This window comes from Herpailurus yagouaroundi, unplaced genomic scaffold (genome assembly GCF_014898765.1).
Source record: "Herpailurus yagouaroundi ecotype Mexico unplaced genomic scaffold, PumYag 141, whole genome shotgun sequence".
Lineage (NCBI taxonomy): Eukaryota > Metazoa > Chordata > Mammalia > Carnivora > Felidae > Herpailurus > Herpailurus yagouaroundi.
In genome coordinates, this window is record NW_024412396.1 from 27,090,620 (window position 1) to 27,113,209 (window position 22,590).

Consider the following 22,590-nt stretch of genomic DNA (forward strand, 5'->3'; position numbering starts at 1 on the left):
ATATCCCCAAAGCCCATATTAATTTTTTTCCTACTTCCCTAGACATTGTTACTCCTGCCTCAGCAATTCCACAGTACTACTTCTTAGACACTTAGTTACATTTACTTGTTGTAATTATTTGTTTAATGTTTATTTTCCTCACTAAGCCATGAATTCCTTAAACCCTGGGATATGTTTTATTTACTTTTATGTTTATTTATGTTTTGAGAGAGCGAGTGAAAGACAGAGTGTGTGTGCTCAAGCAGGGGACGGGCAGAAGGAGAGGGAGAAAGGAGTCCCAAGCAGGCTCTGTGCTGACAGTGCAGAGCTTGACACAGGGCTCAAACTCATGAACAGTGAGATCATGGCCAGAGCTGAAACCAACAGTCAGACACTCAACCAACTGGGCCACCCAGGAGCCCCTATTCATTTTTAGTACACTACATGGTAGATATCCAAAGGTAATTAGAATGAATGACTACTGTATAAATACTTATAATTTTGTTAAATGTTTAGACAAATAACAGCAATACACATTTACTTAGTTCTTACTCTATGCATGCTCTTTTATGCATTACCTTACTTAATCTTTGGTACAACTCTGTAAGACAGGCTCTATGATTATACATATTACAAATGAAGAAACCAAGGTACAGAAAGGTTAAGTAATTCACCCAAGATGAACAGCAGAGTGCATTCAAACCCAGAAATTCCAATTCCAGGGTTCATGTTTTTTGCTGTGCACTACACTCACTGCCTATCTACAATGATGCAGACACTATGCAAAACACTGGTTTCTGCCTAAATCTGGTGACCATGAGTTGAAGGGGACCCCCTCAATGTTAAAACAAACTGGATAATTACACAGTTTAAGAAATAAAATGAAGTTGGTGTGCTTTGGAAAAGAGGTCAAGGAGAGAAATGCCCTTTCAATATATGCCTAAACTAAGCAATAAAGTGGAAATGATCTTTTATTAAGATGTAGTATCTTATTGGGAATACAAGCTGGCACAGCCACTCTGGAAAACAGTATGGAGGTTCCTCAAAAAACTAAAAATAGAACTACCCTACAACCCAGCAATTGCACTACTAGGCAGTTATCCATGGGATACAGGTGTGCTGTTTCAAAGGGACACATGCACCCCCATGTTAATAGCAGCACTATCAACAATAGCCAAAGAATGGAAAGAGCCCAAAAATGTCCATCAATGGATGAATGGATAAAGAAAATGTGGCATATATATACAATGGAGTATTACCTGACAATCAAAAAGAATGAAATCTTGCCGTTTGTAACTACGTGGAAGGAACTGGAGAGTATTACGCTAAGTGAAATTAGTCAGAGAAAGACAAAAATCATATGACTTCATATGACGACAAAAACAGGGAGGGGGACAAAACAGAAGAGACTCATAAATATGGAGAACAAACTGATGGTTACTGGAGGGGTTGTGGGAGGGGGGATGGGCTAAACGGGTAAGAGGCACTAAGGAATCTACTCCTGAAATCACTGTTTCACTAAGTGCTAACTAATTTGGATGTAAATTTTAAAAAATAAAAAATAAAAATTTTTAAAAAGATGTAATATCTAATGAACTTGACTAAAGAATATATTCCTTGCTTACTTGATAATCATTATTCTCCTTACTTGTCTATAAGTATATCCCGAGATTTTACACACCATGTAAGTTTTTTCTTTATGAGACTTCTTGAAATACTTATCATGATTCTCTTGAATTCCTATAAAAATGCTGTATCTACTATGGATGTCTGTGTGCCTGAAGGTAAATTATAATAAATTATAAATTTGTTTCTAATTCATTATACTGGGAATGCAGTCTTGGTGTGAAATAATATATGTGATCAATTCTTTTTTTGTAATAATAAAGTTCTCTCAACATTTTCATAAAAATAGTGTTTTAGTAATTTGGTGAGAATTCAACTCATTGAAACCTATCACTTTTCTTTATATGCTTTGAAAAAAAATGCATTATCTTCCTTAGGATGTCCTTGAATCATGTGGCAGCACTGAAAGAATACTAATTATGTAGCAAAATATTTCTTGTAGTCTTTTTCAATAGATAGAACATTTCTCTTAATAGAGATTATCTCAAGGTCTTAATGTTATAATACACTCACACACAGGAACACAAAGCCAGTGACAAAGCAAATGTTACATAATCTTAAGAATTAGTGAACCTAGGGGCGCCTGGGTGGCGCAGTCGGTTAAGCGTCTGACTTCAGCCAGGTCACGATCTCACGGTCCGTGAGTTCGAGCCCCGTGTCAGGCTCTGGGCTGATGGCTCGGAGCCTGGAGCCTGTTTCCGGTTCTGTGTCTCCCTCTCTCTCTGCCCCTCCCCCGTTCATGCTCTGTCTCTGTCTGTCCCATAAATAAATAAAAACGTTGAAAAAAAAAATTAAAAAAAAAAAAAAGAATTAGTGAACCTAGGTGAAGGGAGCACACTATACTCTTTTTGCTCCTCTTCTCTGTTTTTCAAAGTAAAAAGGTATTTCCTAAAGAAACTCAATCGTCTCATATCGAAATATTGTCTTCTCTTTCCCAATGAGCCTCATTAGAATTATTACTAATAGGTCTTCCTGTTAAGCTTTAAATTAAATTAAGAAGGATTACGTTCTCTTGACAGGAGACTTTTTATTCTTTCCATGACTAAATTTCCAAGGAATGACCAGAGAAGCAAAGAATGTTACTTGGCCTTGAACACATCAATTCTGAAGTGAGACCAGATAAGTTCTTACCAACAGAAGAATAAACATAGAATATGCTAGAAAATAACAAAGTTACTTATAAACCAGGAAATGAATTATTTTTTTCTTGTTCCTCTTACATAAGGATTGAATTATGTATTAAGAAAAAAATCTATAATTTATCTGAGGAAAAAAATTAAAAAATGAAAGTAGTTTGTCATCAACCTCAGAAAGATTAAATTTGAAAAGAACCAAAAAGAAATATATTACCTATAAGATGAACTTTAAAGTACTGCTACAAATAACAATATAACAATTTACTGTAAAGTAATTTCAAGTAAACTATATGTGATATACCGTAATTTCTCCTTATGTAGTCATTTTTCTATTTTGTTTATCATAAATTCTGGTTCTGGGAAATAAAAGTTTAATAATATTTATTTATTTTTTAAATTTTTTTAAATTTTTTTTTTCAACGTTTATTTATTTTTGGGACAGAGAGAGACAGAGCATGAACGGGGGAGGGGCAGAGAGAGAGGGAGACACAGAATCGGAAACAGGCTCCAGGCTCCGAGCCATCAGCCCAGAGCCTGACACGGGGCTCAAACTCACGGACCGCGAGATCGTGACCTGGCTGAAGTCGGACGCTTAACCGACTGCGCCACCCAGGCGCCCCTTTTTAAATTTTTTTAATGTTTATTTTTGAGACAGAGAGAGAGACAGAGCATGAGCAGGGGAAGGGCAGAGAGAGAGGGAGACACAGAATGTGAAGCAGGCTCCAGGCTCTGAGCTGTCAGCACAGAGCCCGACACGGGGCTTGAACTCGCGAACTAGGAGATCATGACCCAAGCCGAAGTCGGATGCTTAACCGAATGAGCCACCCAGGCGCCCCAAAAGTTGAATAATATTTAAATGCTATGTCCACAGATAAATATTCCTTGGTATATGACTGAAGCAAATACTTCAGATTAAAACAGGTTTAAAACTGCTCCAGGATTGTGCTTTCTATTCCCTAAGGAATGTGACAGCCTTAAGTTACACTGGCCTAGCTTTCTTTCTTATGGTTCTCTTCCCAAAGTAAGCTTAACATGAAATGAAATTTCATTTGGATGAGTACTTGAGCCAAACAATATCACAAAAAGGCAATCTACAGAATGGAAGAAAATATTTGCATCTGATATATATGATAAAGTACTAATATCCATAATATATAAAGAACTCCTATAACACAACAACAAAAATGTAACCCCCCCCCCCAAATAGCAAAGGATTTAAATGGGTATTTATCACAAGAAGATACACAAATGACTAACAAGCATATGAAGAGATAGATGCTCACCATTACTAATCATTAGGGAAATGCAAATCAAAACCACAATGAGATACCACCTCACATTCATTAGGACAGCTATTATAAAAAACCAAAATTACAGGGGCACCTGGGTGCCTCAGTCGGTTAAATGTCTGACTTCAGCTCAGGTCATGATCTCATGGTTAGTGAGTTCAAGCCCCACGTCAAGCTCTGTGCTGATAGCTCAGAGCCTGGAGCCTGCTTCAGATTCTGTGTCTCTGTCTCTCTGTGCCCCTCCCCGTCATGCTCTCTCTCAAAAACTAATAAACATTTAAAAAATACAGACAATATCAAGTGTTGATGAGGATGTGGAGAAACTGGAATGCTTGTGCATGGCTGATGGAGATGTAAAATGGTATAGTGCTATGGGATAACGTACAGTGATTCTTCAAAAAATTAAAAATAGAATTACCATCTGATTCAGCAATTCCATTTCTGGGTATATATCTCAAAGAACTGAAAGCAGACTCTTGAGGAGATATCTGTGTACCCATATTCACAGCAGCATTATTTATAATAGCCAAAGAATAGAAGTTACCCAGATGTCCAGTCACACAATGGCTCCATAACAACATACTTAGCATACTTAAAATGGTTAAGATGGTAAGTTTCATGTTATGTATATTTTACCGTAATTACAAACAATTTTATGTTTTAAAGAACCAACAGTATCAGGGGCACCTAAGTGACTTAGTTGAATGACTCTTGATTTCAGTTCGGGTCCTGATCTCACAGTTCATGAGACTGAGCCCCATGTCGACTGAGCCCCACATTGGGCTCTGTGCTGACAGTGCAGAACCTACTCGGGATTCTTTCTCTCCTCCTCTCTCTCTGCCTCTCCCCAACTCATGTCATCTTCTCTCTCTCAAAATAAACAGCAAAAAAAGAAAAAAAAACAATAGTATCACAGAAAAGATTTAAGAGTAAAAAGTAGTTTCTCATCTGCTCATGTGATAATCCATTTAGCTTGTGTTTAGAATTACTCCTTATTTCAGTGTTTTTCAAACTGCCTCTCATAATCCATTAGTGGATCACCACCATTTTTTAAAAGAAACAGAACAGAATATAAACAGACACAGCACGAAATGTTAAGTAGCATTTCATGAAAGTTTTTGTTTCATATGTTTGTGTGTGTGTGTGTGTGTGTGTGTACACATACGTACATATACACTGATCTGATGTTAAATGCATTTCTCATTGTGGATCACTCCCACTATATAACATAAAGAATGATTCTCACAGGACAATAAATGCTAATAACTGGACCACATTCTACAATATTTGGGCCCTTGTGATCCCACTAATTGAATCGTATGCTTAGCAAGAATCAGTGTATGTTTCCAAATATGTTTATGCAAGTTGTGCCTATACCGTAATTATGTAATTCAATTACTCACTACATAAGTCAAAGAAATAGGAGTATAAAAGGAGATATTTATATGAAAACTCAAATAATTTTAAAGGCAAGCTCCTTTGAAAAGGTATAAGGAAAATGACAAAAATTTTGGAAAAATTATGAAAACCTAGGTTTTTGCACTCAGATTGTTTTACAAACATCTTCAAGTTCATGTACCATCTAAAAGAAATGGAAAATAGAGGGGCGCCTGGGTGGTTCAGTTGGTTAAATGACGGACTCTTTGTTTCAGCTTAGGTAATAATCTCACAGTTTGTGAGTTCAAGTCCTACACTCTGTTTTGACTGTACTGACAGTGCAGAGGCTGCTTGGGATTCTCTGCCTCCCTCTCTCTGCCCACCCCTCCACCTTTCTCTTTTTTTCTCAAAATAAATAAACACGCATTATAAAAAATAAATAAATGGAAAATAGAAATCACAGAAGATAATTTTTGTGATAGAAGAAAGATTCACAAAGAAAAGATTTTATCCTAAGTCAACAGATTAGCACATAAATACATACAAATGTTGATCTATAGGGGTTTTGTGTGTGTTTATGAGAATGAAATGTATATAATATTCAAAATGACTGTTTAATTAGCTGACCAACTTCAGTCCCAATTACAAGGACATGGAGTCCAGTGATTAACTGGTGGCAAAACAGCTACCAGGATCAGTCTCAAAATAAGTCAGGCCATCATTATTAATGATGCAGACATAGCTGTAAAATTAACCCTGAAGATTTTAATTTAAAAAAATTTTTTTAATGTTTTTACTTATTTTTGAGACAGAAAGAGACAGAGCATGATCAGGGGAGGAGCAGAGAGAGAGGGAGACACAGAATCCGAAGCAGGCTCCAGGCTCTTAGCTGTCAGCACAGAGCCCAACGCGGGGCTCGAACTCACGGACTGTGAGATCATGACCTGAGCCGAAGTCGGACGCCCAACCGACTGAGCCACCCAGGCACCCCTGAACATTTTAATTTTTTTAATGTTTTATTTATTTTTGAGAGAGAGTGAGAGTGAGTACAAATGGAAGAGGGACAGAGGGAGAAGGGACAGAGAATCCAAACTGGAGTCTGTGCTGACAGCAGTGAGTGCAACACAGGGTTTGAACCCACAAACTGTGAGATAGTGACCTGAGCCAAAGTCAGACGCTCAAATGACTGAGCCACCCAGGTGCCCTAACCTTGAAGATTTTAAAAACCAATCATCCAGATAGGGGGAAAAAAGTAAGCTTCAATTATAAAGTCAAAGAAAGATTTTAAATATTGGCACATACTAGAAGGCAATTATAAGACTAATGATAGGACTTCCAATTAGACATGAACATTCTCCAAAAATTTTAGAAATCTAAGTATACACCTAGGGCAGACAATATATTATTCATAATGAAGGCTGCAATTATTTTTATGAGCTCTTTAGAGATCCATTTGTCTCCACAGAGACATTCAGAATCAAGATGTTCACCTATTTGTGCTCAAAAACTTGAGCATCACACATTATGGGTAATAAGACTTCATAAAGAAGAATTCCTGAGGGGCACCTGGGTGGCTTGGTTAGTTGAGCATCAGACTCTTGGTTATAGCTCAGGTCATGATCTCGCTGTTCATGGGATAGAGCCCCACATGGGATCCCACATGGGATTCTCTCTCCCTCTCTCTGCACCTCCTTTGCTTGCATGGTCTCTGTCACTTTCAAAATAAATCAATAAACTTTAAAAAAAAAGAATTTTTTTTAAAATCTTTACTTATTTTTGAGAGAAAGAGAGACAGAGTGCGAGTGGGGGAGGAACAGAGAGAGAGGGAGACACAGAATCCGAAGCAGGCTCCAGGCTCCGAGCTGTCAGCACAGAGCCCGATGCAGAGCTCGAACTGGTGAACTGCGAGATCATGACCTGAGCCGAAGTCGGATGCCTAACCTACTGAGCCACCCAGGTGCCCCCAAAAAGAATTCTTGAGATAGCTTCTCATTAGAAATCACCAAATGAATTCCTTGCCTAGGTGCCTACAAGATACAGAGTTATTCTGGCTTTAATGTTATTACTAAAGAGTTAGATGGAAAAAGTCTGAACAGGTTATCTAAAATAACAACTTGGTATCCTAAAGGAGATGTACAAAATACTTATGCAGAAAGATGCCTAGCTTCTAAAAAGTAATTTAAAATGTGGAAGGGGGTGCCTGGATGGCTCAGTGGGCAAAACGTCCGATTCCTGATTTCAGCTCAGGTCATGGTCTCAAGGTTTGTGAGACTGAGCCTCACACTGGGCTCTGCGACAGCCGGAGCCTGCTTGGGATTCCCTCTCTCTCTGCTCCTCCCCTGCTCACACACTCTCTCTCAAAGTAAATAAGTAAACTTCAAAAACTTTTTAAAAAAATGTTGCAGAAGAAAATTTTACTAAGCAAGATATTTTGAAATTACAAATGAAAAAGGGAACTAATCTGAAAGTAGACAAAAGTCCTAGATGTTAGCTGGAGTCAATGAAGATCAGTAGCTATGACATAGAGAAATTAGGATGTATGGTACCCTGAAAATATCTATCTCCCCACATGCTGACTTGGGTAACAGTCCTAAAGATCAAGTTAAAGTGCAAAAGGAACGTGGAGTAGAAAAAGAAACATGCACTCATGAATTGTGATGCCTGTCTAAAGGCAGCAGATATTCTTTTGTAACTAAGTAGTAGTGCTTTAAAGGCTTCAAGGAATAAATAATGAGAAACCACCTGTATCTCATCAGTGAAACTATAACCCTTAGATTAAATATAGAATATACTCACTTTTAATTAATGCACAACAATAATAACAAATAGAAATATGGAATGCAAAGACAAGCCACAGGAGAGAAGATATTTAAAATGGCAAAAGACTTCAATAAAACTACAATAGTTATCTAGAAGGCCAATAAACATATACTCAAGCTCATTAATAATCAAGGAAATATAAATTAAAAACACTAGATACCATTATAAATATACCAGATGACCATTAATTTAAAAGTCTGAAAATATGCATAAAGAGCAACGTAAACACTCATGCATTCTCTTAAGAGTGTAAACTGTACAACCCACCTTGGAAAACTGCTTGGCATTACCTATTACATTTGAAAATATGCACATCTTATAACCAAGCAATTTCATCTTTTAGTATATACTCTAGAGAAATAAAATGCATGCACGTATGTACCAAGAGATATGTACAAGAATGTACATATCAAGCATTATCAGCAATAGCAAAACACTATTCATCAGCTAGGAAAGGATAAATAAATTTGCAATTTATTGAAACAATGGAAGAAAAACTAGAAAAACATACAATATCAATAAATTTTACAAATATTACTTTAAGAGAAGATACAAGACACAAAATAATATATATATGAACTAATTTATATCAAGTTCAGAAACAGGCTATATATATTTTTAGTGATATATATATAGATCTCTCTCTCTATATATATAGATCTATATATATATATGGTTAAACTGTAAAGAAAAGCATGTAAGTAAGTGCCATTCAAGTCGGCATTGTGGTTTACCTCTGGTGTGTTTATACATTCATTTATTATATAACATGTTTATATTTTACATTTTTCTATATGTAATATAATTTACTAAGTTTAATAAGTTTATACTTTATTTATTAGAACCTTTAACAATTCAATATATTTTTATGTTTACTGATCTTAAAAAAGATTTCAAGTTTTACTGTAATTCTTTTTATATGTTGCTTGGGTTCTAGCTATGAGAGGAAGAATACTATACTGTATGGAAAAAAGAAGTGCTTTTCTTAATAAGTTAAACTGATGGAAATTTAGACCAATGTTTTGCATTTTACTAATTAACGTAAGAGGCAAATCACTGTTATTGTGTGCCTTCAAAAATTAATGAAAAAGTAATCTCTATATTAGTACTTTGAAATTCTGTATTACAAAATGACAGATAAAGACATATTTTCCTCTCTCTACCACTTGGAAATGATATGAAGACAAGAAACATAGGGTTTTATCCATGGAAAAGAAGGTAGACATTTAAGGTACTTTATTTTTATGAATAGAAAGTATGAAAAATAATATGACCAGATTAAAACTAGTTCTTAAGCCTCATAAATGCAAGTACTTTCGGTTCAGGAAGACTTCATCTTACCTTTAATAATTCAAAATAGTGCCAACAATGATATACAGGCACCAGCATAAGGCGTGGAAGGACATAACGAACTGCCTCTTTAAAACCATCAGCAATGGACTGTAAAGTAAAAAGATGTAACAGTATATCTCTGGTATCAAGAATGTACAACAGCAGTGCCTAACACAAGTAACTTTTTATTTAAAGGTTATTTGTTTTGAGAGAGAGAGAGAGAGAGAGAGAGCGAGAGAGAGAGAGAGAGAGCGCGCGTGTGTGTGCAAGTGGGGACGGGGCAGAGAGAGAGAGGGAGAGAGAGTTCCAAACAGATCCATGTGGTCAGCGCAGAGCCCAACGTGGGGCTCAAACTCAGGAACCATGAGATCATGACCTGAGCTGAAATCAGATGCTTAACCGAATGGGCCACCAAGGTGCCCCTTAACACAAAAAACTTTTAAAGATATAAGATAACAGACTTAACCAAATAACTTGGTTATTCCAACAATAATGGAAATCATGTTCTATATGGAAAGAGAAGCGCTATAAAATCAAGGGTTTTTTCCTCCTTTAAGTTATTAGATATATACATTTCTTCATCTCTTATACAGCCAAAATAACTTTCACAATAGTCCTATACAACTTTTTTTCAAAAGTTTTGGCTTTCTCATACCCTAAAAGATTTTTGAAAGCTATGTATCCTCTTGCACATTTTTGTATCATCATTTGAAATATTTTAAGTGATTACAAAGGATGTATTTTTTGGAATGTTGCATACTATAAACGTGATTTAAATATGTTTCACCAAACAATGATTAAATAAACTTCAAATTTAGCTTATTTTATGAAAACATCTCTCATATAACAACATTGACAAAGCCGATCTTCATTGTCAAAATAAACAGCTAGATCAGACAATGTCTTCAAAAAGTCTTGGCTGCATTCTTAAGTTCAAATACAGGTTAATGTCACAGTCTGAAGTACAGAAACCATCTGAAAGAATCTATAACTGCTTCTAACATAGTGCATCCAGGTATGAGAACATCACAAGCCTTCCCTCTCCATTATTTCAATGTCCAATGAAAGATGAGGTACTCTTTGGGGTGCCTGGGTGGCTCAGTCGGTTAAGTGTCCAACATCGGCTCAGGTCATGCTCTTGCAGTTTGTGAGTTCGAGCCCCGCGTTGGGATCTGCTGACAGCTCAGACTCTGGAGTGTGTTTCAAATTCTGTGTCTCCCTCTCTCTCTGCCCCTCTCCCTGTTCATGCTCTGTCTCTCTCTGTCTCAAAAATAAATAAACATTTAAAACTTTTAAAAAAAAGATGAGGTACTTTTCTTTTAGGAAGTTAATATTCACCCTTGTAACAAACGTCTTACTTCTTAATCCTCGGATAGTTAGATATGACAAGACAGAGATATGACATGACATTTTAGCTACTGAGAATTTTTAACAAAATTAAACCCACCTCCTGCTATTTGAAACCCTTTTGCTTTGTACTCAATGAATTCTCCTTCAAAAGCAAAAGTTTTGTGTTCTCCCTGGCTGGGACCCTTCAGGTTTTTATACTTTGGATCAATGCATAATGGGAAATTAAATATTGCTGGCAAGGGTAATGTGTAAGGAAAGTTGGAAGAGAAAATGCAAAAACACAAACAAGGTAGCGGGTAGGCTAGAAACTGATTCCCTGAAAGCTGTCTGTGCCCTTATATCACCTGAAAAATCTTAGTGAATCGCTAGGGTTAGGTATATCCCAGTTTTGAAAGCTAATTGTCCACAGAATAAATGATTTTTTAAAATTTAGAAGGGATTTAAAAGTCACTCATATCGATTTTAAATGTCATTAAGGTTGACTTAAACTAGTATTTCTCCTCATTAGATAAATATAGAAAACAGCAATAAAGGAGGAAAAAATCTCATATGATGCTTTTGAAAGTATCCTCAGAGGCAAGGGGTGCCTGGGTGGTTCAGTTGGTTAAGTGTCCGACTCTTGACTTTGGCTCAAGTCATGATCTCACGGTTCGTGAGATCGAGCTCCATCTAGGGCTCTGTGCTGAAAGCGTGGAGCCTGCTTGGGATTCTCTCTCTTTCTGCTCCTTCCCTACTCACTCTCTCGAAAAATAAAAATAAACTTTACAAAAAAAAAAAGTGAAAATATCCTCATAGATAAACACTGCCATAATTCTCATAAATTGTTCACTGAAGTTAAATTACAATTTGTTCAATGGACTTGTTAACATAAGATGCACAGTCAACTTACTTTCCTAAAGATTAATTTCTTTCACCATTCAATTAATGAAAGTGATGTCAATCACTCGATATATTTTCATATATTTTATATATAATGCTTTAACTGGAACCAAGATGAAACTTAAAATTAAGTCTGCAAAGATCATCTATATTGTTAATTAGCACTGAAATGGCTACTAAAGCATATTCTCAAGTGCTAATGCAATGTATATTTATAGTGTAAGAACCATAAATCACACAAGCAAATGTCTGACTATTTAACATGTGCCAAATGTGCTTAGTGTATTCCCATTTGGTTTTTACAGTTTAAAACCATAAGAGATATACATTATGATCATTTCACAAATGAGCAAACAAAGTCTCAGAGATTAAGTGACTTGCTCAAGATAACACAATTACTGACTGGCCCAAAGCCAGAAGTTCTAACTCCAGAGCTCATGTTCTTAAAGTGTGCTATACATCTTCTAAACAAGTTTTTTTGTTTTCTGTTTTTCTTAACGAAGCATTACCTTCTTCACTTTACACTGAATGAGTCTTTTTAAAGTTAATACAGTACAAGTGAGTTTGGCCTGAAAAGGGTTTAATCTAAGTCTTTGAATTTCATTTCATATCTGCAGCAATAGCTTAAATAACTGGGTCCTAAACATTCAAATCGCACAGTAAGAACTCCTAATAAAATAGGAATGAAACAAGAAATGCAAAGATCTTACAGGCAGACTGTCCCATTTACATAATGTTTTCTTTATGGCTTATATGAATATAGAATATTTAGCTTAAGAAAACTATTCCTTCATTGAAGTAAATTTTGGGAATTAGGTGTCATTTTTATTCCAAATTGACAAATTACTCAGTGTAGAGTAGAAGTAGGAGACAATAAAGGGAATTCACACTGATGAAGGCAGAGGGATGGTAAGTTCAGTTTTGAACACATTATATTTGAATTGCTTGTGAGACATCCCAAGTGAATTAGCTCAAAGGGCAGCTGGTTATATGAAAGTGTACAGTCGCACGCGCACACACACACACACACACACACCTCCAAAGAGAGCAGTTTGAAAATACAGATAGGAAGTCATTAGCATATAGGCAACAGCTGAAGCAAAATGTACAGATAAACTTACCCAAGGAAAGCACAGAGGGGCAGAAAAGCAGAGGCTAATAACAGAAATTGGAAAACATCTACAATTAAGGAGACTAAGAAGAAATCAACGAAGTAAGATAAAAATGAGGACAAAGTATCGAGGGAGCCAAAAGGACAAGGAGGGGACTAACAAATACTACAGGCATAAATATGAAATAAAAATATCCACTGGACTTGGATATTGTATGGATATTACATGAGGATATTCTCCACTCTTTATGATTTCTGTTCTAGGGAATTCTCTACTCTTTATGATTTCTTATTCCTGTGGGGAGTAAGATCCTGAAATAGCTCTGCATATTAATCTCTATATCCCAGACCTAGAATGTGCCATATTCTTGTAGCAATCAGAATGTATAATAATATTCTAGAAAAGATTTCTACATTAAGGACAGACTGAAAAAACTCAAGACAAAAATAGAAGACAATCTAAAATAAGCTAACAGTGAACATATTTTGAAGTACTTGCAAATTATTTCCTTATGTGCTTTATGAAAAGATTCTAGAACTACAAATATTTGAAGGATAAGATGGTGAAATATTTCTTTAGTTGCTTTATAAAAAAAATAACATTCAATTTAAGTTTACCTGAAAGTGTAGAGCCACTGCAGGTCTGGCCATCAACTTACTGAAATGTTCATTAAATTTTGGAGACAGAATATCCTGTGATAATGTTTCATAAGGATCAAATGCTTGCTCCTGTTTTGTTTAAAAAGGAGAATGTGTTAGGTTTAAAAGAACATCTTTTCTACTAATACGGCACAGATTACTTAATGGCAAATTTTTATCAAGTCTTCAACTAAGTTTCAGAACTTTTTGCTTTCTACTTTTAAGGGGCAAACAATAACCAGGAAATTTTTTTAAATGTAAGTAATGATCTTGAGTGATAGATGCTGAGGTCTTAAAATAGGTGACTGAATCTGTGGTCAGAAGTTATCAAACATGGGGCGCCTGGGTGGCGCAGTCGGTTAAGCGTCCGACTTCAGCCAGGTCACGATCTCGCGGTCCGGGAGCTCGAGCCCCGCGTCGGGCTCTGGGCTGATGGCTCAGAGCCTGGAGCCTGTTTCTGATTCTGTGTCTCCCTCTCTCTCTGCCCCTCCCCCGTTCATGCTCTGTCTCTCTCTGTCCCCCCCCCGAAAAAAATAAATAAACGTTAAAAAAAAAAGAAGTTATCAAACTTAGTGCTTATGCATATTTATCCCCAGTAAATAGAGAGAATTTATTAGTAAAAAGAAGGTTGGGATTTGAAATTTCAGTTAGGCTTACCTAGATTGAAATGAATTTATACTTAGGATACTCCCAAGGAAGCAAAATGTACCATTGTTTTATCCACTCCACACTTTTCAAAATTAGAAAAAGAAAGCAAAGACTAATATACAGTAAAATAACACAGCAGAAACTCCCCATATGTTGTACAATGTCTATATTTAAATACATTCCTATTATTTGATAATAATCAGTATCCTCAAAGTATAGAACTCAGAGATGTTTCATTTTTGTATTTTAAAAATATAGTATGTTTTTCAGAAAATAACAAATATTGGCGAGGATGCATAGAAACTGAAATCCGCATCCACTACCAGTGGGAATATAAAATGGTGTAGCCCCTGTGGAAAACAGCAAGTTCCTCAAAAAGCTAAACAAAAATTACCCTATGACCCAGCAATTCTACTACTGGATATGTACCCAAAAGAACTGAAAAAAGACTCAAACAGATACTTGTATGCCAATGTTCACTGCAGCAATATCCACTATAATCAAAAGATGGAAACACCAAAAGTGTCCATCATCAAATAAATGGATAAACAATACATGATATATACATACAATGGAATATTATTTAGTCATAGAAAGGGATGAGTTCTGATACATGTCATGATATGGTTGAACCCTGAAAACATGTTAAGTGAAATGAGCAGACACAAAAGAACAAATATTGTTATGATTCAGTATCTAGAATCAGCAAATTCACACAGACACAAAGTAGATTAGAGGTTACCAGGGCTCAGGAGGGAGGGAAGATATAGGGAACTACTGCTTAATGAGTTCAGAGTTTCAGTCTGGGCTAATAAAAAAGTTTCGGAAAAAGATAGTGGTAATGGTTGTATAATATTGTGAATTTGATTAATGCCACTGAATTGTACACTTAAAAACGGTTAAAATGGCAAATTTTATGTTATATATATATTTTTTACTACAATAAAAAACAAAATAAAAATTAGAAAATACATGTTTTTGAATCATGATATCTTTAAGAGAACAGCAAGCAACCAGACTACAGATTAATATGCTAAGATAAAAACTTTCTAATAAGAACCAAGACTGAATATTTGGGTTAGGTATTAGTAACTGAATCTTTCTATACTATCAGTTTCATTATCTACAAAATGTATATAATAAAAGTAACGTATATTTTCAAAAATAGAGGCAGAGATTATAAAGTAAGAAAATCTTTTTACATGAAAACTAAAGAAAGCGCTTTTAAAACCCTATTTTCCAAAAGCAATAAAAATGGCCAATGAGTATACAAAGATGTTCAACATGATTAGTTTAAAAATTAAAACAAATTGAAGAATGAGGCTCTTTTTTTTTTCTCATTAGACTGACCAAAATGAATGGAATAACACCTGGACTTAGTGAAGGTGTGGGGAAAAAAGAGCCACATATACTAGAACTTACCTGTAAGTAAATTTGGCAAAATGTTTCCAAGTTCTAAAAATTTCCTAATCTTTAGTACTACAATTTCATTTCTAGGAATACATCCTAAAATAATTATTAGACTATGAAGACAATGTAGATACGTTTGTTACAGTACTGTTCACAATAACAAAAAATGGAAACAACTTACATGCTTATTAATAGTAAGGAATTAAAATATGTTATTGTGTCTCCATATAACATGTTACTAATTCAGACTTCAAAAACATTATTGAAGGAAGGGTAGTGGGACTGGAGAAACAGGTGAAGGGGATGTGAGGCACAAACATCCAGTTATAATGGGAGCAAATCACAGAGATGAAAAGTATAGCATAGGGAATATAGTCAATAATATTACAATAATGTTGTATGGTGACAGATGGTTAACTACACATATAGCAGTGAACACTGTGTAATGTATAGAATTGTTGAGTTTACACATAATCTAATGTAACATATGTCAACTAATCTTCAACTAATATATAAAAAAATTATGTGTAAGTCTATTAACATGGAAAATGTTCATGATGTATTGAGAACAGCAGATTTTATAATAGTAACAGCCTAGTTTCGTAAATAAATGAGTTTGTATGTACATATAGAAAAACATTTTTAAGGATTAAGTAATGTATGTTGTAAGGATAAGTTATCTCTGGGTGTTACAAAATGGAGTGATTTTCATTTTATTTGCCTTTATTTTCCTCAATATTTTTACAATGAACTACATTACTTTTATAATCATTTAAAAGACAAAATGATTTTCACTTTGGGGAAAAAAAAATTGAAACATAAACTTCCTTTTCAATTTTTGGAAATTAAGACCAAGATCTACAAAAGCTAAATAGCTATGGTCAATAAAATTTATTTTCTTTCACCTTTAATGCACGTGCCATTAAAAAAAATCCTAAATGCTACTACTCAACCAACTTTCACTATAAATAGCATCATAAATACACTATAAAAAGTGTCACTAAAAATATAGACAATTTAGTTTGCTACTGGCTAAACCTTAAGTATTGTTTTACAGTAGTCAGCAATATCCTCTAATTTTCACAAAGAATATCTTACTAAATTTCTTAATACACCATTTAGGACTTTAATGAGAATTATCAAGTAGTTTTGTAAACTTACTTCTGCCAAATCTTCAAAACAGCTGCCAGCTAATGGATGAGGGCTGCTTTCATCAGTCATTTCAACTGTGTCTTCAATAAGACCTAGAAGTTTCACGGTCAATTCATGTATATCTGAAATGTTACTGAAAATCCTTTCAATATCCTGAAAAAAAGAAAAAGGTTAAGATATATGAGGTTGAAATTCTGTTTAAAAATTATAAAATATAAGTACTGTAAGTGTTAAGGGTGTATTTTCACTCAATGCATACTTATATATTACAAGACATGATATATTCTATAACAAAGCAAAAGTTAATCATGAACACAGAAGTGAAATAAAAAACTTCTTGGATTACACATAGTAAATTCACTGTAAAATACAGACTGTAGATAGCTTTGTTTAATAATTCCAAAACTCATACTGTGGATGAATCTATGCATTCATAAAGAATCCTGGCATTTGATGGGGCGCCTGGGTGGCGCAGTCGGTTAAGCGTCCGACTTCAGCCAGGTCATGATCTCGCGGTCTGGGAGTTCGAGCCCCGCGTCAGGCTCTGGGCTGATGGCTCAGAGCCTGGAGCCTGTTTCCGATTCTGTGTCTCCCTCTCTCTCTGCCCCTCCCTCGTTCATGCTCTGTCTCTCTCTGTCCCAAAAAAATAAATAAACGTTGGGGAAAAAAAAAAATTAAAAAAAAAAAAAAGAATCCTGGCATTTGAGTATTTTAAAATTAGTTAAGAGGCTAAAAATCTTGATTAAAGTCTTATAGAGCTGGTTAATGACAAAAGCTGGGATCAAAATGAAGGTCTGATTCCTAACCCAGATACAACCCAGTTTCACAATTTGCGATCAGCCTATCTCCTGAATTTGAGGAGGAATTAAAGACTTCATTCAAGCTTTCATATGTGAATTACATCAGGATTAAGAAATGTTAAGTTCTTTGGACACAGACCTTATACTGACTGTGCAGGTTATGGCCAACTATCATTCACTCTTCCATCTTTTTTTTTTTTTTTTAAGATTTTATTTTTAAGTAATCTCCACATCCAACGTGGGGTTCGAACTTAAAACGCCAAAATCAAGAAAGAGTCTCATGCTCCACTAACTAAGCCAGCCAAGTACCCCCCGCTCTTCCATCTCGTAATGGAAACATCACAGGCTATAGAATCTGACAGACCTTAGCATGGATCTTAGCCCCGCACTTGCTAGATAAATGACTCTGGATTAGGTCACTGAGTATGTTTCAGGCACTATTATAAGTACTTGACATGTAATCTCACAACAGCCTTATTAGATAGGTATTATCATTATTCTCATTTTTACAAATGAGGAAACCAGCTCAGAGCAGGTAAGTAATTTGCTCAGGATCACACAGCTGGTATACTACCATCTACCCTCATAAGGTTCTTAATAAGGTTCTTAGTAGGATTAAATAGATGATTTCTACAAACTGCTCCTGGCATATATTAGGTCCTCCACAAACTTGAGCTTTTTGAAGACACAGGAGTAGAGCCCAAAGGAGTAAATTAAGATTAGTTTTAAGTCATTCATTCTTTTAATATTAATCCTCCTCAAATATTTGCTGAGTACTATGCTCTGATCTCAGGTGGTCTTTATCTCAAAAGTTTAGTCTTTTGAGATTAAAAAAAATACGGTGGAAAAAATACAGTAAATATAGATAATTTATATCTAAATGCTAAAAAAGGTACAGTAGATCTAGAAAAAGAGAAAAAGGGACTGTCTCTTTCTCTTGAGCTTTCCGTATAATAGAAATTTTCTATCAAATCAGCACTAACTCAATAAAAAGAGATCCCATAAAAATTAATTCCTGAGGAATGAAAACTAATGGGACACAGAAAAGGCAAAGAAAATAATATTAGCTATCAGCATCTGTTAGGTTTTTATTCTTAAGTAGAACTCAATGACACTGTGGTATAAAAGAACTCAAATTCAAGTTCATCCTCTGTAACTAACTTACCAAGTCATAACCATCCTGTGTCAATTTCTTTACCAGTAAGTTAGGGATGATAATAGAGGAGTATTATAAGGGCACATAAAATAGGACAGTATTTGAAAATTACAAAATGCTGATTACTTAAGTCCAGTGGGAGTTATCATATTATCAAACATTAAACTAAACATACGTACAAAAAAAAAAAAAAGGACAGATGTCAACTAAAAAACCTTAAATTATCACTGAAACTCATGATTTTGGAAAATAATCAAAGAGGCAAAATCACATCTTAGTCTTAAACACTAAGTCACTGCACATTCGTTCACATAATAGTCATTTGGGGGAGGAAATCAGGAGGTAGAAAAAAGGCTGAGTATTTAAAGTGAAGGGCAGACACACAGACATCTAAGGAAAAATGAATCATGGGATAAAGGAAGGAAAGAAAAAAAAATCTTTAAAAAGACAGGATTTTAAGAGTCTCTTATGGTTTGGCTCCCACCCTCTCTAATTTTTTCCCCCCCTTCCCCTCCCCCATGGTCTTCTGTTAAGTTTCTCAGGATCCACATAAGAGTGAAAACATATGGCATGTCTTTCTCTGTGTGACTTATTTCACTTAGCATAACACTCTCCAGTTCCATCCACGTTGCTACAAAAGGCCATATTTCATTCTTTCTCATTGCCAAGTAGTAAAACTGAGAATTAACTGCGGGTTGATGGGGAGTGGGAGGGAGGGGAAAGTGGGTGACGGGTATTGAGGAGGGCACCTGTTGGGATGAGCACTGGGTGTTGTATGGAAACCAATTTGACAATAAATTTCATATTTAAAAAAAAGAGAGACAGGATTTGTCTAGCTGGATTCCTTAAGTTGACTTTAGAAGCTACATAAGTAAGAAAAAGATGACAAGGTTCCCATCCTATTCACACCACTCCTACCCCGTTTTCCAACAGCAGCTCTACCTGTGTTTATGTGGCATTCTGCATAAACTTTTTTCTTAAAAAGTTCCACTGTTGGGGCGCCTGGGGGGGCTCAGTCAGTTGGGTGTCCGACTTCAGCTCAGGTCATGATTTCGTGGTTCACGGGTTCGAGTGCCACGTCAGGCTCTGTGCTGACAGCTCAGAGCCTGGAGTCTGCTTTGTGGATTCTGTCTCCCTCTCTCTCTGCCCCTGCCCAGCTCATACTCTGTCTCTCTCTCTCTCTCTCAAAAATAAATAAAACATTAAAATAATAATAATAATAATAAAGTTCCATTGTTGAAACTTTAAGCCTCTGCCTTAAAGTATTTACCAAAAGATATGAAAAAGTATTAAGTCTATCTTTTGTAGACCATACATCTTTTTCACTATCTTCAAATGAAGGACTATAAACCTCAAATAGCTCATAGCAGAAAAAGATTTCATTCCAGTGTAGTCTCCCTTTCTAATAAGGGTAGCTGTATGCACTTGTGTCTAACTATCATTGTCACTGGCCTTAACGTAGTATAACAATTCACATATTTTAAAAACTATAAATACCACATAAAAGAATACTGGTTTACATACTCATAAAGTATAAAAAGTTACTATTTATGATTTTAAGCTGCTATTTAACTTTTGGGGTACATAGTATTTCAAACAAAAAAGGTACTTACAGAAGGTTTAAATAGCTTCCTGTCAGAAAGGAAAGCTTCTCGAAACACTTTTATAATCATATTTAATTCCCGTAGATACTGCCTTTCTTCTGCAATTTCAGTTCTGACAAGGTCATAGTAGTTTAATTCACCTGAAGAACTCGGTTCATCTTCACAGAGAGAAACCAAACCTATGTCATCCTGATCAAACATGTCCATCAAAACCTGAGAAATATAAATCAATAACGTATAAACTTGTTTTTCTCACTTTTATAAAATGGTCTCAAGGTACTTGGAATTAAAACATTATCAAACAATGAGTTTGGTGTTTTACAGGCTAATTTATATAAGAAAATTCAAATAAGAGAAATATGAAAAGTTGAAGGGAAAAAATGTTCAAATAAAACTGGATATGCAAAAGTAAATAAACATTTATGGAAAAAAAGATAAACCTAGTAGTGAAATATATGTGTGTGTATACATATATATGTGTGTATATACATACATACACACACATAAACACACATATATAAAAGCCAAAAAGAGCATACCTTTGAAGAACAACAATCTGAGCCAAAACCCCGGTTCAACCACTTACTCACCTGTGATTACAGACAAGTTATTTATTCTTTTGAAAGCAGATTCCTTACATGTAAAATGTAACTGATGAAAAAATTCAATGAGGTAATGTACATAAAATGCATACTATTATGTTTGGCAAATAGGTGTTCAACATGGTAGTAGTTCCTTGTCCTATTGTAAGGAAAGCTGTATGCACTTGGAGAAAAATGAAAGGACACTATTGTAGAAGCACATGATAGAGCATAGTATGATGCTTTTCTAATGCATATTTACTATACTAGTAACTGGTACTAAGGAGTTAAGAAAGGTGCCTACACCAGTGCTATTAGATAGGGCTGTCAGATTGGTTATGTACTGGAGAAGTGATCAAATAAAATATATTAAAAAAATGGGAGCCAGATTTCTCAGTGTCAGAGAAGGCAGTTACAAACATGAAAAAGGGGAAGCTAAAATGAACCCTGTGGTAGTAGTTTTGGATTGGAGAGATCTGTGAATTCATATAAAGACAGATAATGCTTTTTTGGTAGACACAAGGTAGTCCTTGAGTTACAAGCATAAGCCCAAGAGAGGGACACCTTGGTGGCTTAGTTGGTTAAGTGTCTAACTCTTGATTTCGGCTCAGGCCATGATCTCATGGTTCGTGGGTTCAAGACCTGCATCGGGTTCTGTGCTGACAGTATGGAACCTACTTGGTATGCTCCCTCCCTTTCTCTCTGCCCCTACCTGGCTCCGGCTCTCTCTCTCAAAACAAATAAGTAAACTTTAAAAAAAAAAAAAAAAAAAAAAAAAAAGAAGCCTAAGCCTAAGAGAAGGGTAAAGCAGATTTCCAAAAATGTTCTACCTCAAAACTGTTCTACCACTCAAAAATAGGTAAATAAAATACTATCTTTTAAGCAGAGCTAAATTACCACTTTATAGGTCCACCTCCACCTAAATGTAGATTAGTGCTAACGTATCACCTATGTCGGAAAATAAACAACTTGTATTAGTTTTCTTGGGCTACCATAATAACAAAAAGATGGAGAAGAAATAAATACATATGTGTATGCATGTATATAATGTATACACACACACACACACACACACACACACGCCCCAACTCTGGCCTCTAAGAGACCAGAGCATTTACACTCTAACAGCTTATGTAGCACCCAGATTTTGGTTTCCAAGTACCATTCTCCACTAAAAGGAACCAGGAGTTTTTTAGAAAATGCCTAATTCCAGGTTTGAGCAGCATATAAAGAAAAGTTGAACCTGGAATATCTGTCAAAACAAAGTATTCAAAGAGGGATACAGACAGAGAAACCAACTTGAAGGAATTCCCACTGGCCAGATCTGGGACAATTTGAATATCAAAACAAGTAATGAAATAACAGATGACAGCACATTAAGTAAGAATACATGGGTCTATATTAAAATAAATGAATACATTTCAAGTACAATGAGGAATAAGATATTCACAATCTCAAAATATTCCACAAAATATTTATTAATTACAAAAGGGAAAATAGTACTTCAAGATAGAGAAGCCTGGAAGACAACCCCTTAATTAAGTGATCAAAATGAACAACATCAGTAATTGGACACATCAAAATTGTGTGGCATGTGAATAATGTAATGAAAAGAGTACAGCATTACTTCTATGATATTCCTGCCAAAGATCTATAACCCAAATCTAATAAAGAGAAAATTTCAGAAAAAAACTAAAGTAA

The 22,590-nt window shown here is 35.3% G+C and overlaps 1 protein-coding gene across 3 annotated transcripts in view; it reads right to left on the reverse strand.

Moving 5' to 3' along the window:
• The window catches only part of SOS2 (SOS Ras/Rho guanine nucleotide exchange factor 2), a 91,742-nt gene that overhangs the window by 39,302 nt on the left and 29,850 nt on the right, over nucleotides 1–22,590 (reverse strand). For 2 of the 3 annotated variants that reach the window (XM_040477080.1, XM_040477078.1), the window contains exons 5-8: nucleotides 20,318–20,521; nucleotides 16,758–16,901; nucleotides 13,518–13,628; nucleotides 9,569–9,667 (exon numbers count right to left, since the gene is read on the reverse strand). In XM_040477080.1, the coding sequence (XP_040333014.1) occupies nucleotides 9,569–9,667; nucleotides 13,518–13,628; nucleotides 16,758–16,901; nucleotides 20,318–20,521 (558 nt within the window). The remainder of the gene's footprint in view (nucleotides 1–9,568; nucleotides 9,668–13,517; nucleotides 13,629–16,757; nucleotides 16,902–20,317; nucleotides 20,522–22,590) is intronic. The other variant, XM_040477079.1, reaches the window with a different exon arrangement.